The sequence below is a fragment of the Colias philodice genome, chromosome 5 (genome assembly GCF_061535455.1).
Source record: "Colias philodice isolate Cphi_HAF_F1 chromosome 5, ilColPhil1 Martin Lab GWU primary, whole genome shotgun sequence".
NCBI lineage: Eukaryota > Metazoa > Arthropoda > Insecta > Lepidoptera > Pieridae > Colias > Colias philodice.
The window spans coordinates 7,501,478-7,528,696 of NC_143090.1; the positions used below are offsets into that span (position 1 = coordinate 7,501,478).

Below are 27,219 nucleotides of genomic sequence, written 5' to 3' on the forward strand. Positions count from 1 at the left end.
AATAGAAAACAATTACTGTAAAATAAAATTGTTTTCTTGTTGTTTCAGTAAAGTTTTTGATTAAATAAATTGTTTATGAATCATCAAAGATTTTTAAGTCGACATTGTTATGTAAGGAAAGTATGTTGTCTCCTATCGTTATATTTGTTTTAATGTAATTGGTAAAAATATGACTTTTATGACATAAGCATAAAGCGCGTGACACACGGTGAAGATACTATAATATTTTATCTTAAGATACAGTTATATTTTATATTACAGTATCTTAACGCATCCGGTATCAGCGTTCGGACCATCATTTTTCTTTTTGTCATTGCGTACTAAGACTCCTGTAGAACCGCCATCCTGTTACAAATGACCCACAAAATTTCGCGTCATTTGTAACAGGATGGCGGTTCTACAGGGGTTCTATATTATAGTATCTTCACCGTGTGTGACGCGCTTTAAGCATGTCACACATGCTGATTTTTAAGACATTATGAAATTGTGAAGAAAATGAAATATGGATGTTCATATACACAATGAATTATTTTATCATAACTACTTACTTATTTTTAGAATGTGTTTATTTTATTTATTGAGTTTAATAAAACATATGTATGGGTGATTCTAAATTTCTACTTACGTTATGTTTGTATTGTAGGATCGATACAAATTTATTCGAATTTTCGCGAACTCCACGCTTAACAAATTAGTATTCTGTTTGCTGGAGAGGGTAATTGGATTGTTAGTCAAATTGACAAACATTGCTGTGGCCGCCATTAGTCGTTTAATCTTACAATTTCGCTTTTACAATACAGAACTTTGTTTATGTCTATCATTATTAAATACTACATAAATTATTTTGTTCTTGAGCATAAGAATCGTATACGTAGATCTTGCTACGCCGTAGACGTTTACAATTAGAGCGCTACGAGTACCTACGTAGCATTATACTCTCACGTTTTACAGTCTACGGAATACATAAGAGGGTAATATTGTATAATACTGTGTAAAAATATGTTAATAATTAAGATATAATAAAATTTCAAAGCGAAATTAAATAATATTATCTCCAATATTCGTAACATTATTAAATTCCAATACTACGTACAAACTTGTAAGAAAATCTAATCTAGATGGCACAGACCTTGTTAAATCATGATGACGGAGGCTAATATCAAATCTCTATACTTTTTCTTAGAATTCTTACAATAAACATACAAATCTGCGAGGACATAATTTCAATTTAGAGTTAGTCTCACATATCCAATTTCAACTCTCGACTAGTTCACATAAAAAAAAGTTTCATCAACCACGTCGTTTTTGCCTTGGGCTAATAAAGGATTAAACACCAAATAAATTTGTAAAATTACTAGCTTGAATATACAATCTATTTTCCAATTTGTTCTCCTTATTATTTCCATAATATGTATCTTACATAATTTATAATAACGCAAATATGAACAGAGAAAAAACACATGTTCACCGAAATAATCCTTGTGTTTTGCAACAATAAATTTTAACAATGTCACATAAATTGTACACATACGAACGAGCCAAGCACATTTGGTGATATCGAGGTTCACGCTCCATAAAGCAAACACATCATACACACGAATATCGTAATACTAAACAAATAATAAACAAAACTCTTCGCTACGTGCTCGAATACGAAACACACCAACATTTGAACACGACTCTCCGTTTACTTTTCAAATGTAAGTTCCACTCCACGTCTTAAGCGATGCTAATAAGCTGGGAAAACAAAAATCGATTCTTCAGTCCCAAAACAGCCTTTCAAAGATAATATTTGTTCTGGGAATTGTGTTTATGTTACCGCTAAACGTTACTCGTACCAAATTAATTTCGACATAGTTCCACAAACAACGTACTTGTAACTTTCATTAGGAGATATTTGTTTCTGTAATTACATACTTGTTTACCTAAAAATAACAGTCGAAAAGTATTATACAATTATAATGGGTTTGGATAAACAAAGTCTAACTACGAAAATGTTTTTGGGACATTGTTACAAACAACATGTTAGTTAAACTTTTTTAGGTTTTTATTTTTATAAACAGTCCTTAAAACAAAACAGAGCCAGAACGTAAACATTTTTAAACGATGTTTATATTACCAAGAAACTCAGAACCTAAACAACTCTATTAAACTTCTCCCATTACTAGGCATAATAATTTTATTCCCGAACTTGTTATTACTCGATTAATTTCGGCAAAATTTGTTCAAAACTTACATACATCGCGGAGGAACAATCTCGTTGATTGTATCGATTCTGTTATTAATGTAGGCTATATCATGAACTATCGCAGTTCGGATTGTGGTAGCAATGCAACTGAGTTGAACTCATTCCGCTCGATTGAATCATAGCAGTCGATGGATTGTGTGTGCGATATTTTGCTGTTTGAGATTGCAAGTTATTACTTTAGTCTAGAGCAGAGTGATATTCGGTTGTTTTATTTTTTAAACGAAACCAATTTCAACGTGAATGGATTTAATTAATAATAAACTGTGAAAAATATGAATAACGCTGTACTGAATTCGGCCTTTGAAACTATAAAATGCTCTTTTTATCACGTTTTCGTTTCAAATTAATAGAGTTTATTTTTTTGCATAAATAAATGCTTGATTTGATATTGTACTTTATTTTAAATACGCATTAAGAAACCACTTAAAAATAGGTTGATAGAGAAATTCATACTGTTTTTCTTTTTTTTTATGCAGCATGTTTGTTTTTGCAACAAAACTTTATTTACTTGCATTAAAAATTGGCATCTGTTATGCATAAACAAAATGATATTTGACTTAAACTAAGCACTCAGACACGTTTAATACTTATTGGAAGCGTTTCTTAAGTAAAGATAAAAATAAAATCTCTTTCAGAGTTTCATAGCTCTGACGTCAGTCGAGAGGTTGAAGATAAAATTAGTTCGTTTTAATTTGAAAGTCGACTTTTCTAGCACAATGAGTTGAAAGAAAAATTATATCTCAAAAACAAGAACAAAACCAGTTATTTTCAATCCATGTGTAAAATGTATATTTTAAGTCTAATGATGACGACACATAAATGAAGACAATAATACCTATATAAATGAATATAAATAACAAATACGTATACTTAATACGTATTTATTTGTCTAACTATCTAACACCAGCTAGGTCACATCAAATAAAAATAATTCTCATATAATGGCGATAAATTAAAAGCTTAATATTTTGTACCACCTAAGCTAACCTAATACTCCTAAAAATAACAGATTTTAAATTGAATCCATAATAGCGTTGCCGGCTTAACAAGAACGACGGTGCATAATCTACTTGTTTATCAAAATCTCTTTACTCTGGCTTCATCTATAATATGAAGGCTGCGCTTTTTAGCAGGCGAATGGCTAATCCATCCTATAATAGTACTTTGATAAGCGGATAAATCGACGAATCGTATTTTGTTCGAGACGATGCCAGCCTAAACCGAGATCCTGGAGGCAATAACGTTATCTACGTAAATAAAGAATATCAGACAATGGGAATAAGTTTAAAAGTTCTAGGTAAATAGTGTTCATTTTGTATTAATATGTATGTGAATTTATTACTTTTTAATAACAACATCCATCGGATAGTGTCTCGTTTAGGACAAAATATTATGTCTGTTTCTTACCTTTGTTTATTAAAACTTAAATTTATAGAAACACAAACATCTGCGACTACTATAGTAATTATATGAAAATTCATTTCGTATTCACACCTCATTATCGTGCCCACCTTTTCATGAAGATGTGAATACAACTCCGTATTAAAACCTTGACTACTTTCACCGCAGTTTTTAGATTAAATCCCCAGCTTAACCTTATTTTATCGAGCTCTGGAACTTTGTTGTGGTTCCAAGAACTTAGCGATATAAAAATTTGCATTATATAAAAATGTCTAGACGTGCGCTGTGCTCTTCTATGCAAAATAAGAAATTTTGCATTAGAATGAATATTTTATTGTATTATCTATGGAATTAAAATGAGATTGTCATGGATCTTTCGTCCAGAATTACTTACGTCCCTAGATAATTATTATAATAATAATAAAACCTTATTTGTCCCTAGATATACCAAAATATTATTAAAAGTATTTTCTAATAATATTATTCTGACTGTTCGATAGAGTATCTCTTTCAAATTTCATTTGTATGGCTCCAATCAATTATGCACGTCGATAGGAGATAAATTGCAAGGATTCCGTTTTGGTCATCTATACAAAAATAAAATTAAAATATTGTCAAGTGTCAACTTGGAGTTTATTATTTCTATTAATAACTAGCGGTCCGCCCCGGCTTCGCCCGTGGTACATATTTACGTTTTCTCTACATAAAAACCATTCTCGTACTTCAAGGAATATAATAAAAAAATAATTATCGAAATTGGTTCAGCCGTTCTCGAGTTATGCGCTTACCAACACATTTTGCGATTCATTTTTATATATAAGATTTATCCTTATATTTCAAATGAATTCAGTACAGAAATAAATATCGCACAGATCATTTTATTATTGATTTTAACATCATAAAATGAACAAATACCTAATTAATGTAAATAAAACATGAAATATAATCAAATTAATATTCTATAAATATTATTCATCAGAATTACGTAAAGTTTTAAATATATTTTGCGTACTTATACAGTAATTTGCTTTCATTTCAACTCTAATTTAAGTTCCTAGAAACAGCGCAATTTTCACACGCTGTCAGGCTAAATACAACTCGAATGAAAACTATTTTAAATAATTTAAATGCATTGTTAGTAGAACTACATCACGTGAGATTTTTTCTTTGCACTTTTTTTCAGTATACAGTTTAAAGAAGTTATAATTATTTCAATTCATTTAAAAAACAAAAAGTTATTGAATTCAGATATTATTTTAATGTAATTTAATAAATAAAATAAAAACAAAAATGCTGCTATTTATTTGATTATAGCATGGTGTTATGTTTGATAAACTAACAATAATTGTAACGTAGTTTCACGACTTGAGCTATCGTACGAGTGGCTCAGTGGAACTAATGTGAAGCGTAGATCCGCGGGTCGTAAGTTCAAATCCACACGAATCTCAATGCATTTTTTATTATTATTAATATTTTTAAGAAACGTCTGGAAATCCTTATACGATGTCATTGAAAGGACAGTGGTCGTTGAGCAGTGGATCTCGGCACACCGTTTGTCGGTGTAATTTGTTTGAAATAATATCATAATTATAAGTGTGATTACATATTCTAAGTTTGTGCTATTATTTTCGTGCGAGAAGGGGTAAGTTATAATTTTAGAACTATAATGTTAAGATAATTAAAACTCAAAAGTAAATAAAAACTAAAATTATGTCTTGTTTGTAGCCTGTATGAAACGCCTTCAATCTCGTGATCAAAATAATACGCGTTCGATATCCATGCGACTGATTTTTACTACCTGGAGCTAACTAAAAGGCAGGGATTGGAAGGATCCCGTTCAATAAATAAAATCCTCCTGGCGCCCTCACTAATTTGCTAAGATTACTTAGATATAAGTCTTGTTAGAATTAGTTACGTTAGTTGCTACCTACTACTTATCCTCTGGTTAAGTCTAACTGCTTTTTTTATAATAAATATATGTACCTAGTTCTTACTTTTAGTTAAGATTTCGATTGATTGTGTACGTCAATGAAATAAAACGTTTCCTTCATAATAGCTTAGTTGTTTTGCTTCATATCACCGTGTGCTTAAGAAAAATAACCCATAACAAAATGGCGCCCAACGCTAAAACAATGGGATTATTTATTTATACTCTTAGTATATTAATTTAACAAAACTGTGCTTGTTATTTTTAATTAGCTAGCGGGTTAATCTCAATAATAGATACTTGATTAATTCGATTAGTTTTAATTTAGTATTTTAAAATAGTTTAAATACATTATTTTTTTGAATACATGTAAGTGCTTAATACTTGTCAAAATAAGATTTCTATTTATTATTATTGTGGATTTGGTGTAATATGTATATTATATGGAATGATTGTTTATAAGAAATTTGTTGATCGAATATTAGATTTAGTGTTACATGGATAGTGATCTTTTTATACACACTTATATGTAAATTATTTGAGGATACAACTTATTCTTTCTTGCACGGTTTTTTTAGGCGCATTAGATTTTATAGTATACCTACCTTTTAATTATGGATCCACAGTATTTGTTAAAGGATGAGGTGGAGTTTGAACTCGCGTGCCGTGGATACGTGCATCCAGGGGGCTTAGCCTCAGCATTAAAACTTGTTTTAAAAAAAATGTTACATGTTGAAAATTTGAAACTGGTTTCTTATGAATTAAAAGCACCCAGCCAATGTAGTGAAAATCCTAGTAATGAATTAGATATATGCTCAGATAAATTAGATTGCATTTTACGTTATGTGTCCGAATTAAAAGAAAAACCCGATAAGCAGCTTTATAAACGTTTAGTCTCTCGTTTAATTCATGTGATGAATAGGTTAAAATTCATTGAAGCAGCTGAAACATTAGATAAGGAGAAGCACAAAGCTTTGTCGGATAAGGCTGTTATATTACTTAATGATTTAGAGGCTAAGGATGATATGGAGGATGATGATAAAATTACTAAGGAAATGAAAGAAATTCTACAAAAATCATTGGGTGAAGATAGTCATAAGATACTTAATGAATTGGATGTTGACGTCATTGGACCGTCGACATCTAAAGTCCCCTGCGAAACGTATTTAAACAAAGAATGCACTTCGAAAGTAGACTTAGAACAAAAGAGAGTTAGCTTTGCTCATGATGATTTAGGCATTCAATATTTTCATGATAAATTACCGGAGAACGTTTTTAATTCGACGTCAGTAAATGATGCTCAAGTGACCCAAATATTAAGACACAAGTTGGTGCCAATTAGCCAATGGGGTGTTCAGTTCTCGGGCGACACTAGTGTTAGTGTTAACGCTTTTATTGAGCGAGTGAATGAATTGAAATATGCTAGAAATGCAACGGATGAAGATCTTTGGAGACACGCTATTGATTTTTTTAAGGGAGATGCTTTAATTTGGTTTCGCGCTAATAGAGAATATATAGAAAACTGGAATGAACTAGTCATCTTATTAAAACGTAATTTTCAGTCGCCGTACTATCAAGAAGAATTGCTGGCTGAAGCGAAATCTAGAACACAGGGTTCTAATGAATCTGTAGTTATTTACGTATCCGTCATGCAAAATTTATTTAATAGACTTCCAAACAAAATTTCGGAAATGGAGAAAATAATGATAATTATAAAAAATCTTCAACCGTACTATCAAAGAGCCGTATGTAGGGACGTATTTTCTTCTATTTCCGATTTGATTAATGTTTTGAGAATTTTGGAAAGAACCAAAATTAATTGTAATAACTTCAAAGAACCTAAATCTTCTTATAGATCTATGGAACCGGATTTAGCCTATAAGTCTAGTATTGAAAATAATCACGAGATACATGAAGTAAAAGCTTTAGTTCCAAAGACATATAGTAATAAATCGAGATGTTGGAATTGTCGTGAATCTGGACACTTATTTCGATCTTGTGCAGCGCCCAAGCAACGACTTTTTTGTTATAGATGTGGTCGATTTGGCATTACATCTAAAGAATGTAATTGTATGGGAAACGAGAAAGGGGAAGGGCAAGACACTGCCAACTAACCTTTCCCCTTAGTCGAAACAGTATTGAGTGGCAGAACTGGTTAAATTACGTTCGGCTATTCATGTCACAAGAAGTAATTTCGCCTCTGACCTTTCGGAAGGAGTGTGATAATAGGTCATACGTTTGTATTAACATCCTTGGTAAAAGATTCAGTGGCTTATTGGACTCGGGAGCTACTAGATCCGTGGGTAATTTAAGGTTTATAGAATATTTAAAGGTTGTAAACTTAAAGACGCAGAAACGAGAACCCGTTTACATTTCTACTGCAGATGGAACTAATCACACTCTTTCTGAAATTGTTGATGTACCCATTAAATTTAATAATAAATTTCACGTCATGTCGATATTGGTAATGCCTAATCTGTCTCAAGACCTGATTTTAGGCAAGGACTTCTTTGAATTATTTGATATAGGGTTTACATTTAAAGGTTATGATATAAAAGAGGGTTTACATATTAATACGGTATCAGATGAAGAACCAGCAATTATAAGTGAAGAAAATTTAAATGAAAATGAGAAAAAGTCTTTATATGAGGTTATTAATTATATTAAGGAAGAAATTGGGTCAGGGTTAGGTAGAACAACAATTCTGAAGCATACAATAGATACCGGTGATAGTAAACCGATATACCAAAAGCAATACAATTTTTCTCCAGTTATTAAGAAAATTATTGAACGTGAACTAGATGAAATGTTAGCCAAGGATGTAGTAGAGCCATCTTACAGTCCTTGGTGTTCTCCAATAGTACTGGTTAAAAAACCAAATGGCTCCAATAGACTTTGTTTAGATAGTAGGCAGTTGAATAAGGTCACTAAAAGAGATACATACCCCTTGCCTAGAGTGGCTTCTATATTAGACAACTTGCGACACTCAAAATTTCTTAGTACTCTAGATCTCAAAACTGCTTTTTGGCAAATTGAACTGGATAAGTGTAGTAAAGAGAAGACAGCGTTTGCAGTGCCTGGTCGAGGGTTGTATCATTTTAAAGTAATGCCTTTTGGTCTTGTAAATGCATCACAAACACAACAAAGACTCATGGATATTTTGTTTCATGCCTTAGAGGGCAAAGTTTGGGCCTATCTGGATGACATTGTTATTTGTTCAGAAACGTTAGAGGAACATCTGAACATTCTAAAACAAGTGTGCAGCATATTAAAAGATGCCGGTTTAACAATAAATATAGAAAAATGCAAATTTGCGCGTTCAAGTATGCGTTTTCTGGGATACATTGTAGATAAAGATGGATTGCGTACTGATCCTGAAAAAGTGTCAGCTATTATTAATTTCCCAAGACCTAAAAATTTAAGAGAGTTAAAGAGATTTATTGGGATTGCAAGTTGGTATCGAAGGTTTGTTAAAAATTTTGCACTTATTGCAGCACCCCTCCATCAGTTGACAAAAGGGAGAAAATCCAAAACATTTAAGTGGACGGATGAGGCAGATAACGCATTTGTTAAAGTAAAGACACTCTTAACCACGACGCCAGTGATTTGTTGTCCTGATTTTAATAAATCTTTTATTATTCAATGCGACGCTTCAAATAAAGGTATAGGAGCAGTCTTATGTCAAAAGGTTGACAACGTCGAGAAACCCATAGCTTTTCTTAGTAGAAAACTTAATGAGCGAGAACAATTATATACGACATCGGAAAGAGAACTTTTGAGCATTGTGTATGCTATAGAAAAATTCAGACCCTACATAGATGGATCGCATTTCGCAGTCGTCACTGATCACAGTGCACTAAAAATGCTTCATAAAATGAAAGACCCACATGGTAGACTTGCGAGATGGGCCATGAAATTGCAACAGTTCAGTTTCGATATAATCCATAGGCCCGGTAAATCTAACGTTGTTCCTGATGTTTTATCACGATCTATTGATGCCCTTGGAGACTGTATAGAAAGTAACTTTCTCAGCAATTTAGAGAAACATAAGGACGAATGGTATAGAAATAAAGTCTTAAAAATTACTAGTGGTAGCGAGGTTCCTAATTGGCAAGTGAGAAATGGGTTATTATATAAGAAAATTCATCTGAAGCAATATCCAGATAAAGTTAACGACTGGAAATTGTACATTCCGCATGCTCTCAGAGGTGATGTTTTGAAACGTTGCCATGATGATGTCACTGCAGGTCATTTGGGAGTACGGAAAACTTTATTTAGAGTAAAACAACATTATTACTGGCCTGACATATTGAAGGATGTTAAGATGTATGTCGGGAAGTGTGAAGTGTGTGCAAGAGCAAAAGTGTCGCAACAATTACCCTTAGGGCATATGGGTAGTCATCGTACAGTCACTAGACCGTGGCAAGTGATTTCATTAGATCTCATGGGACCGTTTCCTAAAAGTAAAAACTGTAACACTATGTTACTTGTCATTACATGCTTATTCAGTAAGTTTGTTCTTCTATTTCCGCTACGAACAGGAAAAGCCGATAAGATTTGTGACATTATTGAAAAACAGTTTTTACTGTTTGGAGTGCCTCAAGCGATTATTTCAGATAATGGGAAACAATTTGAATCTCATTTATTTAAGGATTTGATGTCAAAATACAATACCAGTATTTGGTATACGCCCAGTTACCATCCCCAAAGTAACCCAACAGAACGCGTCAATAGAGTTGTTGGCACTATGATCTCAACATATATTAATAAAAAAAAACATAATGAATGGGATGTACATTTACACAATTTTGGTCATGCCATTAGAACATCGATTCATGAAACAACAGGTTTTACACCATCATACTTATTTCTTGGTAGGGAGACTGCTGTGCCTCCTAAAACCTTAAATTCGAGGGATTCGCAAATAATAGATGTTGACTCTATCGTCATTAAGACCGATAATTATTTGATGGATTTAAAGAGAAGAAGCCAACTTTTTCGCGACGTTGAGCATAAAATTAAGACCTCACATTATAAAAGTTCAAAATTATACAATATTAAACGTAGGCGGGCAAATTTTAACATAGGTGATGTAGTTTGGAAAAGAACTAAGTTGCTTTCTAATGCTAGTAATAAATTTATGGCAAAGTTAGCACCTAAATTTGAAAAAGCCATAATAGTAGCTAAGTTATCAGATAACATCTATCGCCTTAATAATTGTCATGGTAAGTCAATAGGTATTTGGCATGCTAAGGATTTAAAGCCTCTCTGGCGTGAACATAACGCATGAAAGAAATGAGATGCATAAACTATGGCATCTCATTTCTTGTGTTGGTTGGGGGAATGTTATGTTTGATAAACTAACAATAATTGTAACGTAGTTTCACGACTTGAGCTATCGTACGAGTGGCTCAGTGGAACTAATGTGAAGCGTAGATCCGCGGGTCGTAAGTTCAAATCCACACGAATCTCAATGCATTTTTTATTATTATTAATATTTTTAAGAAACGTCTGGAAATCCTTATACGATGTCATTGAAAGGACAGTGGTCGTTGAGCAGTGGATCTCGGCACACCGTTTGTCGGTGTAATTTGTTTGAAATAATATCATAATTATAAGTGTGATTACATATTCTAAGTTTGTGCTATTATTTTCGTGCGAGAAGGGGTAAGTTATAATTTTAGAACTATAATGTTAAGATAATTAAAACTCAAAAGTAAATAAAAACTAAAATTATGTCTTGTTTGTAGCCTGTATGAAACGCCTTCAATCTCGTGATCAAAATAATACGCGTTCGATATCCATGCGACTGATTTTTACTACCTGGAGCTAACTAAAAGGCAGGGATTGGAAGGATCCCGTTCAATAAATAAAATCCTCCTGGCGCCCTCACTAATTTGCTAAGATTACTTAGATATAAGTCTTGTTAGAATTAGTTACGTTAGTTGCTACCTACTACTTATCCTCTGGTTAAGTCTAACTGCTTTTTTTATAATAAATATATGTACCTAGTTCTTACTTTTAGTTAAGATTTCGATTGATTGTGTACGTCAATGAAATAAAACGTTTCCTTCATAATAGCTTAGTTGTTTTGCTTCATATCACCGTGTGCTTAAGAAAAATAACCCATAACAATGGAATGGAAAAGAAAATCATACAGGCTTGTAATTTGTTGTGACGCATAATAATTGAAACATTGAATCTTTTGGTTAAACAGTATTTAAAAAACCTGAAGAGGCATTGCACTTTTGCATTGCAGGAGATATCTGTTTGAAATAGTTAAATATACGCAAAGCATACATGCAGACAAAGGCTCACAGCTGTCCACAAATAAATCCTAAACTGTTGCGTTCACGCTCGTTTACCTTATTTCTTAAAAAGACTCCTCATTTGCTTCGTACTCACACAATGACCGTTCTAGAATTTTCTCTCTGTGTATTTCTATTTGTGCGATGCCAGAGGATTCAGCTAATGCATGAGGATATCTGAAACACGAAGCGAAATCACCACCTCTTTCGTTGCACTCGGTCTAATTCTGTAATCCTAAAAAATACGCCTCTATTTTCCCGACTCAAATGGCTCCTGCAAAATGTTGTTTTTTCAGCTTAAACACTAGCTCAGTAGATTGAAGCACTGAATGAAGATAAATGTATGAGGAGGATTTCAGCTTTCAATGTTGCTTGGGCGATGTAAATTGAATATCGTGTTATGGGAGTGAGTCCGGAAAATTAATGAAACATAGGTACTTTTATGTACTTGTGTTAACGCTTCAGTTGAACAAAATTTAATAATTGTAACGAAATGTTATATGAATCAATTAATTTTACAGACAATATAACCAGTCAATATGTGACGCATGTTTTAAAATGTTTATAGGTAGATAAAATAACTTATTGTACTGCTATATTTACTAATGAAAGTTATAAATATCAGATATGTTAATATTTTAATTTTAATTGCATGCTGTCATTGTGTTTACTCATTATAATGATATTAACACAAATATTCCCACATCTGATAGACTAATTGGGCTGATATATTAATTATCGTTATTAATTATATTCGATGGCAATAATAATTTAAATGAGATAATTTTACACGGATAGAAATACAAATGCGTCATTACTCATAGTCAGAATAACCGCAGCGTTACACATAAATTTAATGAGAACATGGTTTGGTAAAGGTCAAAATAGCATTTACAGCAAACTAGCTTACCGCCCGCGGCGTCGACCGCTTTGTCTAAAACCTAATAAATTATATTCTAAAACCTTCCTCTTGAATTACTCTATATATTTAAAAAAATTCGCAACAAAATCCGTTGCGCAGTTTTAAAGATTCAAGTTATACAAAGGGACATAGGGACAGAGAAAGCGACTTTAAAACTAGTAGTGATTCCGTTATAAAACTAAACATTTTTGCCGTGCAAAATACACCGCTCCTATTTTGATACGTTTTTATGAGCACAGTGATTACTCCGCGGTTACTAAACAAATTTGCGTGATTCTTTTTTGATGAAAGTGAATGCTGGAACAAACGGAGTAAATTAAAATAATGAAGTGAATGAAATGCTTTCTTACTTTTTACTTTTGTTTTTGTTGCCACTTTCACTGCAATGTTTTAATATTGTAAATGTTTTTGGTTGAAATTCCGTTTCACTCCAAAATTTGCTTTATAGTATTTTATTTAAAGAAATATTTACGAATAGTGTGAGAGCGACATGCTTTTCTTGAAGGCAAACAAAACATCCACCATGATTCACGATGTATGATGAGTTTTTATGAGCATGAAGAGCATTATATAATATATATAGTAGTAACAGTAACTACATATTTAGTCGTCAAAACAATAAAAAGTACTAACAGCAAAAGTAACGTGCCTTTACATAAAGTTGAATCGCCTATAGGTAGATATAAAGGATCTGAATTCATAAAGATCTTTTCTTTCTGACTTTACCACTTTACCTGAATCATTTAAAGTCCTTAATTAAGTTTCTTCTCTGAGACCAAGCCTTGCAATTTTCCTTTTCTTTCGTCTAGCGTTTATGTACTGACTTTCAGACAAACGACAAAATTTCTTTAGTGCAAAGAAAAAACATCATGGCTCAGATCTTCATACATTTGTGTTTAGACTATGCCTAGATGATTAACATACTTCGTTTTAATATAGAAAGTATTGTTTTTGTTTGTTTGTTTGCTTGAACGTGCTAATATCAGGACCCAAGTGCCCGATTTGAAAAATAATTTCACTGCTAGATAGTCCATTTATCAAGGAAGGTTATATGCTACATATGATCATGCTAAGACCAATAGGAGCAGATTTATACGAGTAAAACCGCGAGGCACAGTTACTAAATACATAATTTTATAGATATAATGTCATTGGTATTTATTTAATAGCATGATTCAATAAATAAACAATCACAATAAATACGATTTGTATTCATTTCTGACCACTACATAAGCTATAAGCGATTATTAATAGCTAGTAACAAAGTTATGTTAGTTAAGACGATAGAGCACTTAGGTCTAGTCGCTAGTTTGTGTTAAAGCCATACGACTTAAGACATTCGCTGCAAGTACTAAACTCTGTGCGGTTAGTTCATACTGATTTATGTAAGAACAATTAATCTGGGTGCAAATAGCTTTAGGGGTTTTGTATAATGGCTAGAATTATAAAATAAAGACGTTTTGATATTATGCAAATAGGATAAACACACTTTATTATCGATTACGTCAGATAGAAATTTTAGCCTAACGATGTTTTTCATGACCACATAAAATTATTTTGATCAATTTTATGTTAATAATGATTAATGGTAATGTTATGTTCGTATGAGTGTTGTATGTAGGCGTATTGAAATGACTTATTTGAATGTTTCTGAAAAATATTTACTTATACCTGAGACTTATACGTAGGTACAATATAATAATTGAATATGTTATCAGGTGAATTTTATAATGATAGTATGTATTTTAGTGTAACTAACACAGACGTTGTTTTTACATAAAACGTGAATTCAGAGTATACTGTTCTGATTTTTGTTTTTATTTTGATATAAAAGATGTTATAGATTTTATGTAGCAGGCAATAAAGGCCTTTTATTCATAATAATAGTTATCGTAGTCCGTAGACAATAATATTTATTATATAAACTGACTTGTGTAACGCTTTATAGGTCAACTGTATATACAATCAAATAGGTACCCATTATTCCTAAAGTTCGTGAACTAAACAATAACACATAATATTATTAATCTAAATATAATTAATCTTTATTAATTTAGTTTATGGATAACAGATTAAAATTGGAAATAGAATGAACAATTATTTACCCTGATATTGAATGTATTCCATTAAATGTGGATTTGTTGTTAAAATCGTTTGGAGAATAAATTGAATAATAACAATATGATTTTCGTATATAAATAGAATTGTAATTAATGGATTCAAAGTAGGCATTCGTATAAATTATGTACAAGATAGAAATAAGATATTTTTTCCCAAATTAATGAGCGATTCAATCATATTTTTATACTAATGACTCTCAATCTCTCGTCTCAATATAATTTAGGTCGGTTATACCAGTAATTTTTATTATGTACCTCTCTATCTATAATGAATAAATGAAATGAAAAATATCTAAATGAATTCAAATGGGCAGCTCAAAGAAACGTTCGATTATACTAAGAAATGAACTAATATTTAAAATTAATATACCTACACTATTACTACTTACATAAATATACAAATAATATTATTACTACCTATTTTTGGTACTGCATACTTTATTTGATTATAAGGATAAACCGCATAAAATACAACGCCCATTATTATAATTATACTTCCTGTAACGGAAATCGAATCCTGCACATTCACAGTCCCTCACCATTGTACCAGCCGCTTCAAAGTAATCCATAGGTCAAAACGATTACAAACCCTGCCTCGTAATTTACTCAGCTCCACTCGCGCTGCACTTACTTTAATTAATCTGAGAGCTAAAAAAGAGATTTTAAAATAATCAGTCGTAATTAAACAGTGAAATGAATAAAGTTTTTTTAACTAGACAGTGCATCTGTAGCGGGCAAAGACCCGCCATTAGGAGATTAAAACCTGGCGCACCTGTATCATACAATAAAACCACCACTCTATGTAATACGAGCCATATTTTCATATCTCTTATTAGATCCGCAAACTTCGGGTAAAAATGTAGGAGGATTATTTCTCGAATATATTATGTATTAAACATTTATGAGCTGAGACAACTTCAGGTGAAATCTCTAGGAGCATAATATTTTAACTCACAAATTCGGTAGAATATTTATTTGAACATTTTGTTCAAATTCCAATAACATTATTGATTTAAATGATTAGAACGCGAAACACGTGTATCATCCAATAATCTTATCAGAAATAGAAATTACAAGGAAAAAAAACGTAATAGGACGAATTGACAAATATATTATGTACCTACTCGTACTGGTATGTGAAATAAAATTATTACAGAGGTAGAGATAAACTACGATAACATGGCGTGCCCCTCCAAATTACTGTTTCAATGTGTGTAGTGAAATACAAATATTTAAATATTATATTATTATTATTTATAATAATATAATAATTAAATTATTAATTTTTATTATTATATTATTTATTATGAATTTCACAAATACTTTCAAACGTTTTGAATTTTGGAGGGGCGCGCCATGTTATCGTAGTTTATCTCTACACAATTATTATAGAGGTAATATACAAATACCTAATAAATACCTATTATATCTAATTTCCTATAAGATAACCAGCTTTCCCATACAACTTTGTCTAATCGCAATGGGAATATTATCCTACTTTTCCAATATTTTTATCGATGCTATCCGCTCCTATTAGTTGTCACGTGATGCTTAATGTCATACAGGCTTCCTCAATAAATGGAAAACAAGTTCTACAAAATTATACTATTCAGATTCTTCCATACATATGTGTAACTTCAGGAAATCAAGATACATACTTTTCATAGCTACCTATACTCAATGCTATACTATTTTTAAGTTTAACAGGTGAGCTGCATAATATCGCACTTAAGATTGTTTATCCTTATTTATGAAAGTTCAATTACTTGGTCATACGACCAAATAATAAACATAAATCAAAAACCTTTGATAAACTGATTGAGTTACTATGTACTACGTACGCAGTAATAATACCTCAATGAATAAACTAATAGACTACAGGCCCGTGTTGAAAAAATTATGGGTCACTTGACCCACCAGGTGACCTATCTAGAACGATATAAGAGCGGAATAATTGATTAAAAGTAGTATAGAAATAGTATGACACAGATGCCGTACAAAATCAAATGAACAAATTTACCCCGGCAACTGTCGAAAAATAAAGATAAATTCCGACTTTGTGGACCACCATTTTTGTACGGTATCTGTGTCATACTATTTCTATACTGCTTTTAAGCCATTATTCCGCAACGCCGTACAAAATTCATGGAGACAAGGGGAGAAAATCTCTACCTGAACTTTCGAATTCTCATCTGCACTCAGGTGGACAGCTTACGAGTGACGTCATAGTGCTGAATCTTATTATTTTATGCTCTTATATCATTCTAGATAGGTCAGGTGGTGGGTCAAATGACCCATAATTTTTTCAACATGGGCCTGTAGTCTATAAACTAAATCTCGAATTGCCAAATCCGATTCCAAATTATTTTATCTCAATCTTATGAATGGATAAGTATGAACGTTTTAATTAAATTTAACAAAAACAATTATAAGTTACACATGGAATTATATGTAACACAATATGGGAGCGGTTACATTTATTCATATTATCATAATGAATAATGAGTTTTTATACCGTCGTATGTCTGAACTAAACTAATAAACGCGTTTCATATAACGTTAAAAGGAAAATGAAATTTAATAATGTATACTGTTACCAACCGTCATTGTTTGAAAGGTATTTTAGTACCACGGTGGTAAAAATGCGTCCATCAAAAGCATACATACTACCCTAAAATATATCACAACCAACAGAAAATTCAAAAACATTTTTCATTGTAGTACTTGATACATAGTGCATTTTGTATTCAAGCTATAACGGTTATCGACTTGACTAGTAAAATATAAAAATAGTAACTCTATGCATACATAGATGGATGAGCTTGTGTGCTTCAAGCGCGGATCCAGGGGGGGGGTCACGGGGTCATGACCCCCCCCTGGGCTAGGTCCACTACCTAAGTGGACCACTAATTTAATATTAAATTTTTTAAATTAACAAATTAATACTGTTCAATATGATGTTTTTATTGAATTTTGAGACATAAAAGTAATATAGAACAATGAAATCAATTACAAACGGTAACGGAAGAGAATATAACAAAAATTATAGAAAAAGTTTATTAGGGTCGACCTGTGGTCGTAATTTAAGGACAAATAACAGGTTTTTCGATGTAAAAAGAAAACCATAACTGCGGAATAAAGTGTAATGGTAAAGTTGTATGTAATTAATTTTTTTTCTACAACTTTTGCTGTTACACTTTTCACACAAAACCGAATTATCGAAATATCCCAGTTCGTGGATAAGACATAAAATAGCAAAATTTTTTTTCAAATGAACACTATAAAATACAGTCAAATTACAACAAAAAATCGGCCAAGTGCGCGTCCGACTCGCGCACCGAGGACTCCGAGCAAACATATTTTTTCATTATGTTGTATCTTACAATTTTGTTTAAAGGATTTTTTTCTTTATCTGTGCTTGTAAGGTGCTTATGTCGTTGCTTTTAACCAAATTTCAAGATTGTGTTCACGGGAAGTACCTTGTAGGTTTTGATTGATGATTCCCTTGCAAGTAGTTGCGAATTACAGAATATGCGGCTCTAATTGATTTTTCTTCAGATTGCGTTGACATAGAATTTGAATTAAATAACAGATTTAAGTTATTATAGACCTGAGTTCTGATGTGAATATCAATTTAATACATGTAGACGTTCATGAGTAAAGGGATTGTAAGTTTAAAATTATTTAAAAATATTTTTTTATTTAATTTAATTAAATAATTAGGGTTTTCGCAGTTATTACTACATCTGTGCACGATACTTTTTACTCAATTTCAAGACTGTGTTTACGGGACAGGGTGCTCCCTGCAGGTATTGATTCCCTTGCTAATGTCGAAATCCTACGGTCTACGGTCCCTTGATGCTGTGAAAAATTCAAACGTTTTAGCCAACGCAATCAAAATATGCAGCTGTAATTGCTGAAATTTTTCGACACTCCCTAAGAAATCAAAACCTACAAATTCCCGAGTACACAGAGTCATGAAATTTAGTACAATCAAACGTCTTATAACGCAGACAAGCTTACCGCCCGCGGCTTCGCCCGCTTTCTCTAAAACCTTATAAATTATATACTATTCCTCTTGAATTATATATACTATTCATCTTTAAAAAAACTGCATCGAAATTCGTTGCGTAGTTTTAAAGATTTAATCATTCATAGGGACATAGGCACAGAGACAACGACTTTGTTTACTAATTGCGAAAAGCATGAATTTTTCCTTAGATTATACTTAATATAAAAAAAATATTTTAACTTACTTACAACCCTGTTACTCATGAACGCTGACATGTATTAACTTGATATTCATACCAAAAACTCAAGTCTAAAATACCTTTACGCTATAATAAAATCAAACTTCTATGTCAACGAATCAGAAGATACAGCCGTAAATGCCGAAAAATTTCGCAAATTTCGACATTCGCAAGGGAATCAAAACTCAAAACCTACGGGGTATACTTTCCGTAAACTCAGAATCTTGAAATTCGGTACAAAGCAACATCTTATAGTACAGAAATACAGGAATATATATTTTTCAAGTTTGTCTGCCTGTGAAGCAAATAATTGCAAAAAATATATATTTTTCAAGTTTGTCTGCCTGTGAAGACCCTTTTTCTCAGGAACGCGTGGAGGTATCAATCTGAAATTCATACCGAATACTTAAATCTACGGTTCCTTATAGCTGTTAAAAATCAAACTTATAAGCCAATTACGCAATCAAAAGATACAGCCATTGATGCCGTAAGTTATCGCAAATTTCGACATTATCGCAAGGGAATCAAAATCTATAGGTATTGTACTACTTCCTGTGAACACAGAGTTCTGAAATTTGGTTATAAGCAATGTCAGCACAGATGGAGGAAAAATTGCTAAAACATACATTTCATGCTTAATATCAACATTCGCAAGTGTTGCCAGGAATCAAAACCTACAGGGTACTTCCCGTGAACACAGAATCTTGATATTTAATCTTTATTTAATAGAAACTTACGTCTTATAGCACAGATAAAGGAAAAATCGCAAAAAGCATAAATTTAATATTAAAACATATAAAAATGTTTGTACAGAACTCTTGGTTCGCCAATCCGACTCGCACTTGACCATTTTTTTTAAATCTACGTATCAATTAAATTACCAAAATATAGCTTTTGAAAATTGACCACGTCTATGTGACCCCCCCCTGGCACTAAAGCTGGATCCGCCCTTGGTGTGCTTGTGAATCTAAGCGTGGTTTGACTTTTTCCTTACAAGAATTTTCAGACACTTCATGAGAAAGATTACAAATAAAAATCTATACTAATATTATAAAGCTAAAGAGTTTGTTTGTACGTGCTAATCTCAGGAACTACTTGTCCGATTTGAAAAATTATTTTGGTGTTAGATAACCCATTCATCGAGGTAGGCTATAGGCTATATATTATCATCACGCTAAGACCAACAGAACGGAGCTATGCGGGTGAAACCGCGGAGCGCAGCTAGTGTCATATAAAATCGTTTTACGTACAACTTTCGCAACATTGATTTGCCGATCCCAACTTATAACAATAGAAACCGACTTTGCAATAAACCAAAATATTATTCTAGACATATTTTACGAGGCCGTCATAAAATTGTCACTCGCAATAAAATCACGTTATCTAAGCCGTGTAAAATTGAGTGCCCGCTACTGAAGCGTAAACAGAAATTGCCTATTAATAATGGAGCTTCCTCATGAATTTTATGACGCGCACTCATAAAATGTCCGTTAATTCTGATTAAGTCGTTAAATATCTATGTAAGAATCAAATCGAGGCACAAAGTAATATAATGATATAGGGATACGAGCGCATTGACGGGCGTCCGCGTCGTGGAGGCGAGATAAGAAACGTATTAAGCGGGTTTATTGAACTTAATATTTTCAGCTAGAAGTATTTTCTTATCAAAAAAGTAAATTCTTATTGTATTTGCGATTGTATTTCTAAGTGTACTAGATGACTTTTTTCAAGTCCATCTAACAATTTATAATTATTTATTTAACAATTACTTTGTTATTTAAAAATTTAGCATAAAAATAACTTCGACATGACATTAACAACACTATACTATACATATACATCTATACTTATAATAAATCTGTAGAGAGGCCAATTCTGTACATGAAATATATTTAAAAAAAAACTATGAAGGGGTGATAAGGGATCGCTACTGATGCCAAAAATGCAATCAGTAAAATTTTTGTCTGTCTGTCTGTCTGTATATTCGTTATAGAAACAAAAACTACACGACGGATTTTAACGAAATTTGGCACAATTATTCTTCATACTCCTGGGCAGGTTATAGTAAAAGAATCATGTAAATCGGTGTAGAAACACCAAAGTTATACATGAAATACGCTATAAGTCATCGCGCGTGAATTATATGCCATAAGGATTATTTTTGTGTATCAGTTGCCGCGTTCGACGCGCTTCGCGGCGGGAGCTATAAAAAGGCGGCGGGTCCGCACCCGTTTCGCGTTGTCACGGCATCACGTGTGAACGGCTGAACCGATTTCGATAATTCTTTTCTATTATATTCCTTGAAGTACGAGGATGGTTCTTATGTAGAGAAAACGTAAATATGTACCACGGGCGAAGCCGGGGCGGACCGCTAGTATACACTATAATATTATTTCCGCGTCTGCCATTGTTAAATTCGCTCTACAATACATGTAATGTTAAGGTAAATTTTCATAATCGTCTCCTACACTATTCCCCACTATTTTGCATTCAGTACAACGCTGAAATAGAGGTCTAGAGGTATTAACATAAATGTTAACCACGCGTGACGCAGCACTAAGGTGTATAGGCTCAGAACAGCTACGAGCTGTAGGTATGAATCCCCAGGCTTACGTTACAAGCCCGTATTATGCAGTTAAAACGTGAAAACTGACGCGCTGTTTGTATGGGGATGAAGCCGATCTTTAATATGGATTAGTTGTTGCATCGATTTACACACTTTGTAATACAAATAAATTCGATGCGATGGCAAGTGCATTTGCCTTTGAAACAGCTTTAAAGTGCGTGTATCATGTACATAATATTAAGGCGATATTTGCTTGCGATATTAAAGATATAATTATGATAATAGTCTATTAGATAGATTTACTGAGTAGAAATAAACATCGATGTATTTTGTTAAATAGTAGAGACATCTTGGCTTAAATCTAGGATAACTTCTTACAACAGCGTTAAATATTGTTCATTTATAATACATAATATAAAACTGGGATGTAACTATCAAAACATAAATAATAAAATAGAATGAAGGAAATTCTAAAGGAAGGATTTCCTAAGGAAAATCCATGACCTTGAAAGTTTGAAAACATGCGGCATTTTGCGATCCGCATTGACCCTGATTATAGATAATACTATTTAAACTTTTTTTTCAATGTCTATTCCTGTTTTGTATATTATTAAGATTATCCTTTAATCCTGTGGTTTTATTTTACTTACTTGACCGCCTCCTTAGTACAGTGGTTGACGCGTGAGCGTAGGACAGAGGGTCCTGGGTTCGATTCCCTGTGGAGACGAAGAAAAAAAATGTTTCGGTTTGGCAGGACACAGAAGGCTGATCACCTACTTGTCCCTAAAGAAAATCGATCAGTGAAACAGATGTATAATGCATCTGCCCCTTACCCCACTTGGGGACATGGGACTTCACTTTTTTTTCTTTTGCTTGTAATTTTGGCAAATAAATAACACATAATTCTCGTTATTAATATTAGTAAAGATAAAACTTTGTGCATACAACACACCCATAGAATTAATCAACCACATACCAACCCCTGTTCGAGAAATAAGCCTGCGCATTATTCCCCATATTCAATACCCGTGGCACACAAACGTCAAAGCACTAATTAGTCACTATTCGGATTCCAGTTACCATATCCCTTTGTCGCTCGTATCGAATGAAGCTCTAATCAGTTCCAATGATCTTCGCTAATTAACATCTTACGCGATCAAACACTCGAACTATTTACTTTGATACTGTATTGCATGTACATTTGTATGGTACGGAATTAACGGTAGAGAAGTATGAGAGTAGAACTATTATTATTATTAAGTAATCAATTATGATTACGATTGCAAAAAAACTTTTATCAACAATGGTTATAAATACTTAGATCTCTACTGATAAGTTAAAGAAGACAGATACGTATTGTGCGTAACTAATCTTCTTATATATAAAAATGAATCGCAAAATGTGTTGGTAAGCGCATAACTCGAGAACGGCTGAACCGATTTCGATAATTCTTTTTTTATTATATTCCTTGAAGTATGAGGATGGTTTTTATGTAGAGAAAACGTAAATATTAGGGATGTAACGATACCGATACCGATACCGATATATCGGCCGATATATCGGCAAGCCGATATATCGGTATCGCCGATAATAAATCAACCGATACCGATATTTTTTTATTAAATTCTTTCTTTTCTTTTATGTTTTTGCATTGTATTCATTCATATAATCATTAGTCGGGTGACATGTTCATAAACTTGTGTCACACAAAAACCTCACGAGCGCGATCGCAGGTATAACGAGAGAGAGACGGACCGATCTCCCGTTTCATCTCGAGCGCTGCCACTGCATTATGTTATCACGTAAACATCTCGATCGTAAACCTACTTTACAAACAACCAATTTTGCACGCCTCATAAGCGAAGCGTTGAGGTGGGTACTACTGTCACTTCGCGCAAAACATCTGATTTTTCAAACTTAAAATGTCTTTATGTATCATACATTGCACTTGTAAGATAATACATACACACACATATTAAGAAAAAACACTATTTTTAACGTTCATGATATTTTTGATGTCATTTTTGTTATTTAAATTAGTTAAAAAACAGTTTAAAAAAGTTCTGTCCTGGACGTCCGTGTGTCTGTCTGTGCGGATCCTTTTTCTTGTTAACACGATAGCGACCGAAATACTTTACTAATCGAGTCTTTTTTTTTCTCTTACTCTTGAGTATGCTCAGGAATAGAACCCTTTCATTTTTCAGGGTCTGATTCGATGTGGTTTAATTGTTATTAAATAAACAAAAATAATAATTAATAAATATTTATTAATCCCTCAGTCCCCGGATCACAGACACAATAGAAAATCTAGTGTGTCGCGGCCCGATCGGGCCGCTCGGTGGTCAATGGGTTAAAAAAAAAATTATGAGGCGTGCACTTTTGGATTTTCCAAATTATTTTTGATATCAAATAATTCAAAAATCCGCGCCCAATGAACGATGCGGGAGGCCGCCCGCGCGTGCGCACTTTGTTTTCTGAAAAAACTCTACAAAATAGTAAACTTTTATTAGGTACTGATTGTATGTGTATTACTTATAGTTTAACTGACTTCGTAAAATAATAATATGTACTAAAATAAATGGTTTTGTTGTTTTTTGATTTGGCATTTTTATTTAAAAGAATACGATTAACAGTTGTCTCTGTTAAATGTTGGTAACTTTTTATGCATAATTCACTATTTATTTTTCTACCAAGCCATCGATATCGGTATCGGTATCGGTATCGCCGATACATTACTACAAATATCGGTATCGGTATCGTATCGGCAAAATCATGTATCGTTACATCCCTAGTAAATATGTACCATGGGCGAAGCCAAGTCAAGTCAAGTCACGGGCGAAGCCGGGGCGGACCGCTAGTCTTATATATAAAAATCAATCGCAAAATGTGTTGGTAAGCGCATAACACGAGAGCGGCTGAACCGATTTCGATAATTCTTTTTTTATTATATTCCTTGAAGTACGAGGATGGTTCATATGTAGAGAAAACGTAAATATTATGTACCACGGGCGAAGCCGGGGCGGACCGCTAGTAAATAATAAAATTAGACCTGTAATGAAAAATAAAAATGCAGCGTAGTTCCGAAATATTACAGTTTGAATGCAACTTTGTATAAAATTTATTACAATGGAATGGATATTCTAAAACACAAATGATATAAATAATAAGTGCGCCAGATAGAGGAATAATAAAATTCATAAGCATTCATACTGAATCACACAAAAATGTTGCCTGGAAAATTTAATTAAAATATAACTTTTATAGCGTACTTATTGAACAAAGAAGCGATGCAAGATTATGGAATAAAAGCAACTGGTTTGTTATTCAGTTAAGATTTACTGAGGATTGTAATTAAAAACGCACTACATTTCTAGCTGGAATATAATTGTATTTGCTATTGTCGGGGCAAAGTTGTACAATTAATATAAGACCTATGTCAACAAGTCGTCTTTTTATTACAAATCCGAGCCAACTAGCAAATCTATACTCTCTCTTACCATTTCATTTATAAAGCCAGATTTGACAATCAGATCTTTATTTATCACATACTAGCGGTCCGCCCCGGCTTCGCCCGTGGTACATAATATTTACGTATTCTCTACATAAGAACCATCCTGGTACTTCAAGGAATATAATAAAAAAAGAATTATCGAAATCGGTCCACCCGTTCTCGAGTTATGCGCTTACCAACACATTTTGCGATTCATTTTTATATTATACTAGCGGTCCGCCCCGGCTTCGCCCGTGGTACATAATATTTACGTTTTCTCTACATAAGAACCATCCTTGTACTTCAAGGAATATAATAAAAAAAGAATTATCGAAATCGGTTCAGCCGTTCTCGAGTTATGCGCTTACCAACACATTTTGCGATTCATTTTTATATATAAGACTAGCGGTCCGCCCCGGCTTCGCCCGTGGTACATGTTTACGTTTTCTCTACATAAAAACCATCCTCGTACTTCAAGGAATATAATAAAAAAAGAATTATCGAAATCGGTTCAGCCGTTCTCGAGTTATGCGCTTACCAACACATTTTGCGATTCATTTTTATATATAAGAAGATAGAGATCAACCCGTGTGTGATTTCTTTTATAAACAAGGATAATATAATGATTATTTACATTTGTATTATATTATGTAGAGTTGCGGATTTTGGCGAAGATAAGTCACGCTTGAAGACAATTTAAAATATATATTCCTCAAGTGTAGCTTTAATTATATATTTATTTATCGTCTGGCTAATATAATTAAGCAGCCTGCGTCAGATCTAATACAAAATTTGATCACATCCTGTTATAAAAATATTATTTCACAAATTCGGGATAAATACCTATTCTAAAAAATTCACCAAAAGATCCAAAAATAGCTGTTTCATATTAATAAAATATCGCCGGTACCATTGTTCCGAGAAGAATGCTTACGCTTGCTTATTAAAATTGAACTTTTGCCGCAAAAAAGATTGATGATATTAAATGTTTGTTAAATGGAAAGATGAAAATAAACAGAGGACAAGAATTGAGGGTAGCCGGAAATTAAAGAGGCCCGGATATACGGCTTGTTCGTGTGCGTACAAAGCTTTGCTTAAATAAAGCTCTATTTATCTCTGATCTTTTTTATTGGTCAAGTGTATCTCGGTATTAGGGGGATATTTTTATAGGATTATAACAATACAAACCCTGGAACGATTGTGCGTGTACAAACAATAGCTTCTGATATATTTCATTACTGGTGCTTTCATTTGTTTATATTTCTTTGCGATTAAACCTAAATAAGTTTATATTTTTTTTAATTAACAATTTGATAAAAAAAAGAAATAGACTTGCTTTTTATTAACTTATAACTACAAATTGCGTCACTCTCTTCATTTTAATTACTGCTCTCTCACAAAAGTTGACGTCAAAGTGTTACAACTTTACTAGATTTACTGCCCGTTAACAATATAAAACTATAAGAACTAGAGATTCTTTCCAACATGATCGAATGTAAAAATTCATAAACATAATACATATTGTTTATGTAACGTTACATTACTTATTTTATTTCAAACAAAAGATTTTTAAGGCCTATGATAATACATGTCAACCCAAAATAAATTGATTGTTAAAGCTTGTATACATATAGTTTTAATCTTACATTAGAAAATAACCTAATTTTAACATAAAAATAATTACCTACTAGTAAAATTTGAAAAGTGAAGTCCCATGTCCCCAAGTGGGATAAGGGGCAGATGCATTATACATCTGTTTCACTGATCGATTTTCTTTTCCTACTCCTCCTCCTCCTTCCTTTGTGTCCTACCAGACCAAGACATTTTTTTTCTTCGTCTCCACCGGGAATCGAACCCAGGACCCCTCGGTGCTACGCTCACACGTCAACCACTGTAAAAGGATGCGGTCAAGGCAGTAAAATTTAAGAGGTAAATAATGAACAAGTCCGGTAAATGTTCAATACAATTTGAAAAAGCCCAGAAAATA

At 32.7% G+C, this 27,219-nt stretch overlaps 2 protein-coding genes across 2 annotated transcripts in view; one reads left to right on the forward strand and one right to left on the reverse strand.

Annotated features, from left to right (window-relative positions):
- The window catches only part of Vps4 (vacuolar protein sorting 4), a 326,101-nt gene that overhangs the window by 182,682 nt on the left and 116,200 nt on the right, over window positions 1-27,219 (reverse strand). The window lies entirely within an intron of this gene.
- On the forward strand, window positions 6,191-8,239 carry LOC149488523 (uncharacterized). The gene has a single exon (XM_089695243.1). It carries the CDS (start codon window positions 6,191-6,193, stop codon window positions 7,688-7,690), a length of 1,500 nt encoding a protein of 499 aa, XP_089551369.1. The 3' UTR covers window positions 7,691-8,239.

What these genes read in the sequence shown, in the direction of transcription:
- LOC149488523 (XM_089695243.1), top strand. Translation starts at nt 6,191, where the DNA reads ATGGATCCACAGTATTTGTTAAAGGATGAGGTGGAGTTTGAACTCGCG.